The sequence below is a fragment of the Chrysochloris asiatica genome, unplaced genomic scaffold (genome assembly GCF_000296735.1).
Source record: "Chrysochloris asiatica unplaced genomic scaffold, ChrAsi1.0 scaffold00084, whole genome shotgun sequence".
Taxonomy (NCBI): Eukaryota; Metazoa; Chordata; class Mammalia; order Afrosoricida; family Chrysochloridae; genus Chrysochloris; species Chrysochloris asiatica.
The window spans coordinates 3,833,511-3,846,803 of record NW_006408602.1 but is presented as its reverse complement, the minus strand read 5'-3'; the positions used below and the strand labels follow the sequence as shown (position 1 = coordinate 3,846,803).

At 35.5% G+C, this 13,293-nt stretch overlaps 1 protein-coding gene across 1 annotated transcript in view; it reads right to left on the bottom strand.

Moving 5' to 3' along the window:
* Positions 1–13,293, bottom strand: part of ASCC3 (activating signal cointegrator 1 complex subunit 3) — a 476,917-nt gene that overhangs the window by 190,011 nt on the left and 273,613 nt on the right. Inside the window, exons 17-20 of the mRNA XM_006865855.1 lie at positions 10,809–10,895; positions 9,786–9,962; positions 5,358–5,583; positions 3,327–3,481 (exon numbers count right to left, since the gene is read on the bottom strand). Of these exons, the coding sequence (XP_006865917.1) occupies positions 3,327–3,481; positions 5,358–5,583; positions 9,786–9,962; positions 10,809–10,895 (645 nt within the window). The remainder of the gene's footprint in view (positions 1–3,326; positions 3,482–5,357; positions 5,584–9,785; positions 9,963–10,808; positions 10,896–13,293) is intronic.

The window sequence follows — 13,293 nt, the reverse complement described above, 5'->3', positions numbered from 1 at the left end:
TCTTGGCTTTAGGAAAATATCACATTTATCTGTGGATTGTCAAAGGCTCCAGTGTATTAATTTAATATATATACCTGAATATTAATATGAAAGCAATTTGCCATTAACTGCCAGTGGCCTCATTTGTTACACTCGGCCCTAGCGGGCCTCGAACCTCTGATTAGTCTTACATGGTCTGCAACAGGTACTTTCAAACTGCTGACCTTGAGATTAGCAATCCAATTCTGAACCACCAACCTTGAAGCTAGCACTCCAGTGGTTATCCTATATTACCACACTAGGTTATGATTTTAGAGCACAGTGTTGAAATAGATTCATTTATATTCATTCTCACCAAAGATGTACTGTAGGATAAGCAAAGTTTGAATCCACCAGATGCTCCGCAAGAGAAAGATGAGGATTTCTGCTCTGGTAAATATAACACATTTGTATTTAGAAGTCCCATACAAAGTCAACATGAGTTGGAACCAATTCAAGGGAATGTAACAACAAAAACACACTACAATGAACTGAATTATGAGTCTTCTCTCAAGGGCTTAGAGGCAAGGACTGAATAGATACACATACATCTAAGGTACTGAAGGAAGAATAGAATAAGGAGTAAATATAACAACATGATGGGAGTCCAGAAAGGGCATTTTCAAGAGGGACTATGTTTACGACAATGTGGAAAGCTCAGAGAAGTAAAGAAAAATAACTGAGAAAAATCCATTTACTATGATAATCATAGTCATTGGTGTTTGTTGAGAAAGCAGTCTTAACATCAAAGAAACAGGTGACCAGAGAATAGAGGAAAATGTAGCTTAATTTCTCTTTAAGTCTAATGATAAAGAAAAGGAGAGACAAGGTAGTTTGACATACATTAGAATGTTTAATACGGATATGTTACCATGGAAAAGCTTGATATTTTGGTAGGCCAATACGAAATGTGCAAAGATTTGGGAGTTAGAAGACCAAAAAGGAAGAAGATGCTCAGCATTTCTCAAGCTGAAAGAACTGAGGGAAAACTTCAGGCCTCTACTTGTTAATACTGATGGATTCTAGGAGCAAAATATTAAATGAGGCAGAAAACATCAAAAGAGGTTGGATAGACTATACAGACTCACTGTGCCAAAAAAAAAAAAAATAGGTCCATGTTCAACCATTTCAAGAGGTACCATAATGATCAAGAGCCACTGGTACTGAAGGAAGAAGTTTAAGGTGTACTAATGTCAGAAAAGAATAAGGCTCCGGGAATTGATGAAATACAAATGGAAATCTTTCAACAAACTGATGCAGCCATTGGAGGCACTCTTTCATCTACGCCAAAAAACTTGGAAGAGATTTCTGAATCTCTGACCAACGGATTGGAAGAGATCTATATTTGTGCCCATTCCAAAGAGCTGTGACCCAACAGAGTGTAAAAATCATTGGACAATATCATTAATATCAACTGCAAGCAAAATTTTGCAAAGGATAATTTAAAAAAAAATCTACAACAGTACATTAAAAAGTTGAATTCAGAGGAGGATGTGGAATGAGGGATATCACTGCTGATGTCAGATATATCTTGGCTGAAAGCCAAGAATATAAGAAAGATGTTTACTGTGCTCTATTGCGTAAGAAAGTCTTTCAATTAAGTACATCATAACAAGCTATAGACAACATTATGGAAAATGAGTTTTCCAGAACACTTAATAGTGTTCATGAAGTACCTGAACAGAGACCAAAGAGACACTAAATGGTTTAAAATTAGGAGCAGTGTGCACCAGGGTTGTATTCTTTCACCATACTTAATCAATTTGTATGCTGAGCAAATAATCTGAGTCGCTGGATTATATGAAGAAGAGTGTGGCATAAGGATTGGAGGAAGACTCGTTGACAACCTGCAATATGCAGATGATACAACCTTGCTTGCTGAAAGCAAAGAGGACTTAAAATACTTACTGATTAAGATCATCAACTGCACACTTCAATATGGGTTGCACCTCAAAATCCTGACCAATGGACCAATAAATACCATCATGATAAATGGAGAAAAGATTGAAGTTGTTAAAGACTCCATTTTGCTTAGATCCACAATCAACACTCATGAAAATACCAGTCAAGAAATCAAACGATGTATTGCATTAGGGAAACCTGCCGCACAAGACCTCTTTAAAGCGTTGAGGAGCAAAAATGTCAGTTTGAGGACTAAGGTGCATCTGACCCAAGACAAGGAATTTTCAATAGCTTCATATGTATGTGAAAGTTGCTGCATTTGAGTTATGGTGTACGTATTAAAAGTACCACAGACTGTCAGAAGAACAAACAAATCTACTGGGAGGAATACAGACAAAATGATCCTTAGAATCCAAGATGGCCAAACTTCTTCTTTCCAATTTTGAACATATTATCAGGAGGCGCCAGTTCTTGGAGAGGGATATCCTGCTCAGTAACATGGAGGGTCAGTGAAAAAGATAGAGACTCTGAATGAAATGGACTGACAAAGTGGCAGCAGCAATGGCCTCAAGCTTAACAGTGATTGTGAGGTTGATGCAGGACAAGACAGTTTTTCTGTTGTGCCTAAGTCGCTATGAGTCAGAACTGATTCAAAACAACAATATGATAGAATCAGTAGAGATGGCAAGATGAAGATAACATAGAGAACATGAAAGAAAATAAAACTAATATAGCAAAGTCCCTATGAAGTGGAATCTACTAAACCAATGTTCAATGTTAAAATTTTAGGTTTTTAAATGCTACTCATGTACTTTGGACATGTTACCAGGGGGGCCCAGACCGTGGATAAGGATATAATTTTTGGTAAAGATGAGAGCTAGTGAGAGAGAGAAAGATCCTTAATGAGATGGACAGACACAGTGGGTTCAAATATAGCAACAATATGAGGATGTCAAAAGGACTGGGCTGGGTTTCTATTGTACAAAAGGGTGAATATGAGTTGGAATTGACTTGAGGGCACCAAATGACAACAAATCTGAGGGTGTATCATTTGTTGACATTGTATAATATCACATCTTTTTATTTTTTTAAAAGATGGCAGTAACTACCACAGAGTTTTAACTAAATCTGCTGAGAGTGATGATATACTCTTTTTAGAGGATGCCTTAAGCAAAGAAACATATTTTTATATAACACCCAATTACCATTTAATCAATTCAGATTCAACTCTATATAGGGTTTTCAAGTTTCTAAATCTTTATGGGTACAGATTTTTTTATCTTGCTCCTGTGGAACAGCTGTTGGGTTTGAACCACTGACCTTACAGTTAGAATCCCAACATCTGATCTACCATGTCACCAGTGCTCCTTTTGTTTAATACAGATAGAGGTAGTTTCCATTTCTACCTGATCATTCCACGTGAAATCAGGAGAGATGCTGAGTCTCACTCGGAGGACAGTTCGTGTGATTGGTTGAATGGATGCTTCCATCAAAACAGATGGAATCTGATGAACACACTGTTTGACCTTCAGTCCAATATTCACGTGATGCAGTATGTGACCTGAAAGGAAAATATCACATAGAAGAAATGTGTCCAGACAGAAGAAAAACAATATAATCTGACTAGCAAATGGAATTTCAGAGAAGATGATTTTATTACTTGTTTTATGATTTGCTATGTAGAATAGCTGACATTCTTGACCTGACATGTTTGAATATTTTGTAATAGTTAACCTGAATTAGCAATTTATACCTCTGAAAACCAGCAGCAAGGTTTCTTTGGCTATTACTAAGGTTCTTAAAATTACTGAGACTTGACAGTGTTTAAACTACTATAAACAGATAAACTTTTTCTAACTAGCTCATAATACTTTACAGAAATATTTAGTATTTTGTGAAAACAGTCCCTTTACTCTGAGTCTACTTAAGAGTTCTATAACCATGTGGGAAGTGCTACAGTAATCAAATGCAACTCATCCATTCACCGTCATTCCCAAAAAAACATAAAGATAAAATACAAACATGGTCAATAAGACACAAAATCAATCGCTTACATATATTTTAATAAGTGGTCAGGTTCTTGGATATAGATATGCATGGGAGTGCCAAGGAGCAAAGAACAAAAGACTGTGACTAATTACAAACATTTTACTACTTTAGTCAGAACTGAGTGAAAATAGATTGCATCTCATAGCACCAAGACTTCCTGTATGTTTTATTTTCTCCAAACAAAACATATATACATAAAAGTACTTATGAGTAAATACAGATGTGTTATATTTACCCATATTTGAAAATTTGAAAATTGCCTTCCTGACTTTGATAAAAAATATTTATTATATGTTACCTCTATGTGAGTGCCCTCAACTACCCATGTTGCTACTTTCAATTTCTCTATTTTACTGATACTTCCCTTTCTTCCATCCTCTGTTGGTGGTGGTAGTTATGTGCCGTGGAGTCGGTTCTGACTCATAGGGACCCTGAACAGGGTTTCTGAGGATGGAAATCGTTACAGGAGCAGAAAACTTCATCTTTCTCCTGCAGAACAGCTGGTAGTTTCGAACTGCTGACCTTGCGGTTCGTAGCCCATCCTATATTAAGGGGAGGAAAAGTATACTTCCTCTACAAGGGTAATAACTACCTCCGCCTCCCTTCACATCTTGAGACCTTCTGCTAGCAGGAACCTACCCTTTCCTTTCTTACTAGCTTAACTAGATTACATATTCAATGAATGTTAAATCTATTATAGATTCAACATCCATTGAGTACCGAAAACTGGATTATTCAAGATATATGGAAATCTGTGTAGTATTACATTACAGAAGCAGAATACCAAATGTTATATACACAATGACACCAATTGGGTTTAAAGATGTATGTTGATGTGCAATGATAAAGCTCCTTTAGAATTTCTACAGATATGCAGAATGCTCATATTTTCTTAAGCTGCAATATGGCTGATACACATAATAGACTTTGAAATCAATTAAATATTTAAAAAGAAGTTGAGAATAGACCTCATTAAATAATTCTTCATATCTAAGTTTCTGGTATCTAAGTTTCTATCTGGAAAATATTCAACTTTAGGGTTAGACAATTTAAACTCCATTTTAACTGCTAATTCAAGTAACTTCATAAAATTTGGAGGGATCTTGCGTCAGCCTGCAAAGTTGCATTAACTGCAAGGTCGGTGGTTCAAGCTCACCAGCTGCTCTTTGGAAACCCTACACCGGGTTGCTATGGGTCAGAATCCACTTGACGGCACTTAACAACAAAACAAAATGTTTGAAGTTAGATAAATTTAAAAAATAATAAATTAACATGGTAGAAATTTATCCAAGTAATATGAAAAGTCATAATACAATGTTTTCTACATCCAGTACAATGTTTTATTTGCACAGAGCAACACATTCAAACAATTTTGTTTTTTTTCTTACCTATTTCATCTTTCCTCATGTCTTTCAGCTTATCCACACTAAGTTTTTTTTCTTCTAATCTTGTAAGAATGTGTGGTGGTAAGACTGAAAATTGTCTCAAAGGGCTAGCCCAAGCCCAAAGCCTCTTGTCGATGACTTTACTAAGATTCAGGAGTCTGTAGGTCATGGTAGGCCAACGTTTCCTCAGAGCAATTTCAAAAAGAGCACGGACAATTCTACCAGCATTCTGAAGAATAAGAAGAAGGATTGATGGTTAGGCCCAATGTACTTTTAAATTTTTCAATAACTTTATGATTTAGACTCAGTTTCAAACAAAGTATAAATCAAGTTTCATCTGTTAATTTCGGGGCAACACTTATTCTCACATGCTACTTATTATTGCTATTCATGATCCTTATTATTTCTATATAAGAATAATCACATCTTTACACATGGATATTACCATTTCACTCTCAGAAGATAGGCTTATTTACAACTTCTTAGGAAGCTCCACTCTTAAACTCTCTAAAAAGGAATGAAGTATGAAGACAGGAGGCATGTATGCAGAGGACTGTAAGCAGGGACACAGCATAATGCTTACATTTAAGCAGCTATTAGAGGAGAAATCAGGACGATTTGGGGATCTAGTCAGGAAGAAAAACTAGTGTGCTAAGGATGACAAAGGAAATGATGGCAAGTGCAAATATCCATATTAAAGGTTCCCACCTAACGGGACTGGTATAGATGCCATGATTTTAAAGATGAAGACACTAAAGCATGGAATGGTTAATAAATCGATAGTTTAGTGTCAAAGTATCAATTCAAAGTCAGGTATAATGACTCTAAAGCTAAACTCTAAGACCCTAATATCAGTGTGTATAGTCAACAGACATTTAGAAAGTTAACCAAGTTTTTACATCTCTATAACTAGTTCCCATTTACTTTGGTTCCTTCCCTCTAAAATGAACTTGCTTTATTGAATATCATTTTAAAGATTATGAACTTAAAAGACACTTTCCAATTTCTAGTGAAATCTGTATCTGAAGATGAAGGGTCAAAATTGCAAAAAAAAAAGATGACAAAGAGCAAGGATTTCACATGACAAACAGAAAATCCACCTAAAACTAAGAGGTCAAAAATGAATATATGGGGGAAAAAAATGAATATATGGGCTTATATGTTTATATTTTTTATTATAAAATGTTTGTCTTTGGACAAATTTGACTATTTTGTTTCAGTACTAGACACTTCAGAACAAAAACTGTATTTAGTGAACTGAAGGGCAGTCTGAAATCTATTAGGCATGCTAGGATGGACATTATTAAAGACCACAGAATGATAAATACATAAAATGAACATTTTTATTGTACCTATGAAATAGGCCTTTATACATTATTTTTATTTGTGTTTATGGGAAACTGCGACTTTTCACAACTGACTTTAAATGTATGCTACTTTTATATTTCAGAAGCCAGAGTTCATTCAAAGCTAAAACAAACAAAGAATGACTCCACATGATAAAATACAAACATGGTATATTTTAACTTGGAATGATAATGGGTGGGGCTAATGATCAAAAGTCTCACTCACAGGGTAGAGAGAAGCTAATAAAGCCTTGTTTATAAAATGCTAGTTTACTTGAGCTAAGGATTTATCTTAGGTGTTGACAGAAACAAAATTTAAGGAACTACCATTTTCAATCCTGAGAAAATGCTCAATGGCGTAAATTAAAAATTTTTTTTTAATTTAAGCATTGTTGTTGTTAAGTGCCGTCAAGTCGGTTCCGACCCATAGTGACCCTGCACAGGGTTTCCAAGGCTGTAAATCTTTATGGGAGCAGAAAGCCTCATCTTTCTCCAGCAGAGCAGCTGGTAGTTTCGAACTGCTGACCGTGAGGTTCACAGCCCGATTCGTAACCACTATGCTACTAGAGCTCCTTATCTAATGCATTAGAGGCTGAAATATTTATTTAAAAAAGTAGGGATGCTTTGAGGTATACATTTAAATCTTTAGAAGCTGACATTCTAGGTACCAGTCATGAAGAGTCATGTAGAGAAAATTTTAGGGATCACATTAGAAGGCCCAATATAATAGTGGCAGTAATGGCAGAAAATGTAGACCAAGATTCAAAATTACAAAAAAAAAAAAAAAAAGACTATGGTAACTGGTCAGAGAAAGACTGGAGGAGCCTGAGACTATGGCCCTCAACCACCATTCAGATCTGGGATGAAATTCACCCTCATGGCCCAATCTTCACCCAAATAGTAGATAAGTGCATAGGGAATGGTCAATCATTCAAAATCAAAAGGGACATACTTATTTCAGGACAAAGTTGATATGGGCTGGGAAGGAAGTGGAATAGATATAGGAACCAAAGGGTGGAAGCTAGATAAATGGTGTTGCATGGAGGGGATTGCAATCACTGACATGAAATACTGTATGATTTGTCGAATGTACAACTGATGATCTTCTCTGTAAATATTCACTCAATGCACAATAAAAAGTTAAAAAACATACCAGCTGGTCCTCAGAAATCCTATACAGGGTTGTTATGAGTCAGAACCAACTGGATGGCACTTAACAACATCGTTCACATTATATAACATATGAAATCATGACCTGGTTTTTTTTTGGTTAGTTTGGTTAATTACTGCATTAGTTTAAATAGTTCATGGCTACAAATATTTCAATATTTACAACGATTTCAAAGGAGACCTTGTTGCTCAGTGTTTAAGTTAAAGCCTTAGGCTGATAACCAGAAGGTAGGAGTATTTCAAAGAACTTCTGAGTAATCAAAGCTATTACTAACAATTTAATGTAAACATATTCCTTGAAAAAAAATTATAAACATAAAATACAAAATATTAAGCCTTAACTTCTCAAGTCAAAGAAGTATTAAATCCACTGCTGTAGAATCAATTCCAAGCCACAGTGACTTTATAAGACAGAGTAGAACCACAGGTTTCCAAGACGGTAGTCTTTATGGAAGTTGATTGCCACATCTTTCTTGCTCAGAGCAGCAGGGAGTTTGAATCTCTTACCTTCTGGGTAGCAGCCAGGCACCTAACCACTTAAAGGAGGTATTTCTTAATGAAAACTCATTTTTTTTTTAAATGTTTTATTGTGAATAATGTGATCGTTTACATGGGAGAACATTAGTTTTACATTCATCCTATTGTATATTGTTTCATTGCCATGGTTACAATCCCCTCCATGCATCAAGAAAACTAATTTTTAAAAGGTGTTTTTAACAGGTAAAGAACATAGTATTTTAAAGATTTCTTGAAGGGAAACCTTTCATTTGAATGATAAATTGGGCAGAAAATGGTGCATTATTTTACATGAAGACCTGGATATAAAAACATAAACATTACATCATTTTATATAATGACATTTTTTAGAATTTATAAATTTAACAAATTGCAGTTTAAGGAACATATTTCTTTCAATCCTCAATTACCATATATCAACAAGAAGGGTAAACAATACACTTTTTATCAGAGCCAAATCATGCAAAATATACTGTATGCGATGTATTTTTTATACCTGATTTAATGGTAAAAAGATTTATTCTACTTCCTAACAATTTTTGGGAAGCTATAAAAATTTTACATGGCTTTCTTTTGCCTTGAAATATTCTTGCATCATTGCCCATTTAAAGCACATAAATTGAATTTTGTCATTAAAAAAAATTCAGGTATCTTATACTTGTAGATAAGTGTCTTCAAGTTGGTTCCAACTTATATCAACCCTGTAAAGGGTTTCCTAGAAGTGGCTGGTGGCTTTGAACTGCCACCTTGCATTTCAAATAGGCCTTGTCTTCTGGTGCTTATCCTTAAGCAACAGGAACTTAAGAATACTTGATATTATAGAATTCTACAATGAAAACAGTAGTTACATCAAAACAACTACCAAATCACATCCCAAAGCTGATTTAATAGCATGGCAGCAGTTGTTATGTGCTGTGGAGTTGGTTCAGACTCACAGAGACACTGTATAGAGGTTTCAAGTTTGTAAATCTTTACGGAGCAGTAAGTCTCATCTTTGTCTGTGGAACAGCTGGGAGTTTTGAACTGCTGATATTGAGGTAGCAGCCCAACTCATAACCATTATGCTACTAGAGTTCCTTGATTTAATAACTTAGACAAAGATGTTGTTGCTGTTGTTAAGTGCTGTCAAGTTGGTTCTGACTGACAGTGACCAAGAAGTGGCTTGTGAGTTTGAACTCCCTACCTTACAGTTCAAACTGACTTGTGGTCCAGTGCATATCATACAGCGCCATACCAGGACGCCTTAGAAAATTAAATGAAGCCAGTTCTAAGATAAATAGGTATATTGATGGCACATCACAAGTGCAGCCTATTTAACATACAATATTATATCAGCTATTTCCATGAGTCCCTGGAAATTAATGAAGAATAGAAAACAGGAAGGAAGGAGGATTCTTACTTGTGCAACATACGCAGAATCTGATATCAGAGAAAAACTGTCCATTTCTCCTCGGCTGATGTAAGTTTGAAGTAGGATGTTTATTTTTCCATAATTGTTCTCAACTCCCCCAGGAGCGGAGAGTTCACAGAAATTGTTCAATAAAGTATCTAACTCCTCTATTTCTTCTTCTCTGACCTAGAAGAATCAACATTTTTACCAGAATATTTAGACAGATTTATAAAATTTTTTCATATTGACATCAAACTACATTCCAAGTTTTTAGAAGTGACAGTATGCTATAACTCAACATCTTCCTTTTATGTAGGTAACTAACAGTATTTTCATGTTGCTAACAAAATACAATATGAAAACTATCTTGAGACTGATACAATTACATTTTATTATTCATCACCAATATTAAAGCTGCCATTGACATACAAAAATTTGATATGCCACAAAAATTAAATCCCTGACCTCACCATCCTTCAACTGATGAGATTTCATTTTTTATTTGACCAAAGTAAAACCTGTGCCCAAAAGGATTAGGGCAAACTTGAATTACTCTCAAATGCATTCATTACAGTCATATATTGTTATACGGTATAACACATGCATAGCTTAAAACTGTGAAGTACTATAATTCAAAGTATTAAAGTTTTTACTGTTAATAAGATTAAATTATAACACTGGTACAGAAATATTCACACCTAAGTCTGAATTATGCATGTCCTTCATAGTCTCTTTAGTGAACCTTATATATTGCAAATAAACCAAAATGTGCACACTATATTCCCAAGTCTCATTATTGCAAAACATATTTACATTATATTTGATTTGGAAAACAGAATGTCAGATAAAATAAATATCATAATCCAGGAAAGAAGATACTGTTGATAAACGTAGAACACTCCTGATACTTAAATGCAAAGTGTCATGCACTTTAAATTGCATCAGGAATAACAATAAGATTTTATATTTATACATGTATGAATACATATGTGTTATAAGCATGCATTTGATCCAGGTTTCAAATAATCTTACCTTGATTTGATCAAATTCTTCAGCTTTGGAGACTATGGCAAAGATATCACCTTCTGTTTTGTGCGCATCAAAATTTTCATTAAAAGTCTACAAGTAAGTATTACATTCAATTAAAATATAGTCCAACAAAATACTGTAAATTAAAAATGTGACTATAAACCACACATTACTAAAGAATATGTGATCCTTTGACAATGGAGTTACAAAGTCTATAGCATACTGTCCCCAACTGTTGGTTCAAAAACATCATCAGACTTACCAAAGTAGGACTGAAAAACATTAATAAAACATAATTAGCTAGAAAAGATCTTTAGAATAAAAAAGATAAACCACATCAGCTAATAAAGTCAACTTTTGTTGTGCCAGCAAGTTGGGTCCAACTTGCAGGGACCATATGCACAAGAACAAAAACACTGCCGGATCCTGCGCCATCTTTATAACTGATGTTACATTTGAGCCCACCGCTGCTACCACAGTGCCAAACCATTTCATTGGAGGAGTTTCCTCGTTTTAGACGACTCTCCAGTTTATCAAGCATTCTTCATAAGACACTGGTTCTCTCCTGATAATAAGTCCAAAATAGGAGAGATAGGGTCTTACCATCCATGCTTCTAAAGAACATTATGGCTTTACTACCTCCAACACAGATTTCTGTGTTCTACTGGCAGTCTATGATACTTTTAATATTCTTCTCTAACACCATAACTCAAATGCATCAATTCTTCAACGGTCTTCCTTATTCACTCTCCAACTTTCACATGTATATGAGATCATTGAGAACACCATGGCTTGGGTCAGGCACACCTTAGTCTTGAAACTGACATGTTTGCTCTTGAACACTTCAAAGAGTCCTGTGCAACAGATTTGCCCAATGCAATATATTGTTCAATTTCTTGCCTGCTGCTTCTATGGGTGTTGATTGTGGATCCAAGCAAAATGAAGTCTTTGACAATTTCAATCTTTTCTCCATTTATTAAGAAGCTATTTTTTGGGGCCAGTTGTGAGGCTATTGGTTTTCTTTGAATTGAGGTGTAACCAATACTGAGGATTGTAGTTGTTTGTATCATCTGTATTATCATAGGTTGTTAATTAGTCTTCCTCCAATCCTGATGTCACATTCTTCTTCATATAATTCAGTGTCTGGGATTAAATATATATGACAAAAGGATACAATCCTGGTGCACACTTTTTCTGATTTTAAACCATTAATATCCCCTTATTCTGTTCTAACAATTGCCTCTTGGTCTATGTACAGGTTCTTCATTAGCACAATTAAGTGTTCTGTAATACCCATTCTTCTCAATGTTATCTACAGTTTGCCACGATCTATATAGTTGAAAAGGAGCTCTGGTAGCGTAGTGGTTACAAATTGGGCTGTGAACTGCAAGGTCAGCAGTTCGAAACTACCGGCTGTTCCGAGGGGGGAAAGATGATGCTTTCTGCTCCCATAAAGATTTACAGCCTCGGAAACCCTGTACAGGGTCGCTGTAAGTCGGAACTGACTCCACGGCACAGAACCACCACCACCATATAGTTGACGGAGTCTTGGTATGGAGCTGTGGGTTGATGTGCCAGACTGCAAAGCCATTTGAACTGCAAAGTTGGTGGTTCAAGTTCCCCAGCCACTCCTCTGAAACCCTATACAGGGAAGCTACAGGTCAGAACCAACTCAATGGCAATGAACAATAACAACACATAGTTGAAAGTCTGGGACCATACTTTGTCATGATCTATATAGTTGAAAGTCTTTGCATAGTCAATAAAGCAAAAATAAACATCGTTCTGGTATTCTCTGCCTTCAGCCAAGGTCCATCTGACATCAGCAAAAAAGTCCCTAGTTCTAGGTCCTCTTCTGAACCTGGCTTGAATTTCTGGAAATTCTCTGTTTTGAATTTGAATTGGCTGGAAATTATACTGTTGTACTATATAAACATAAGGTTTATTTGGAGAAAAGGTGAGGAAAATCTAGCAACCACAGGAAGGGAAGGTGTTTTCTGAAACACGATGCTATTGATGTCCAGTTGATTCCAACTCATGTCAGCTCAAGGTCTGACAGAGCAAAACTCCACAGGGCTTCTCTGGCTGTAATCTTCAAGGAAGCAAACTGCCAGATTTTATTCTGCAGCACCACAGAATGGGGTTAAGCCCCCAGCTTTTATCTTAGCAGTCGTGTGCACACTGTTTACACCACCTATCTAGATCTCATGGTGGTCTAGGGATGTGAATTTCAAAAGAACTCTCATTTGAGTCAGTTCCATTCCTTCTTTTATTTAAAAATAATTTTGAGACAAACATTACATTTTCTTTTTATAAAATAGTAAAACGTTAAAATCCATTTAGCCCATTTCCTACCTTATCTATAGTTTTCAAATTTTGTATATCAGCACATATAGGGACATACATGTGAAAACATGGATGCAGTTTTAGAAATGTAAAGTATGGCAATCTGTTTCTATAAAGATTTATTTATAACACTAGATAAAGG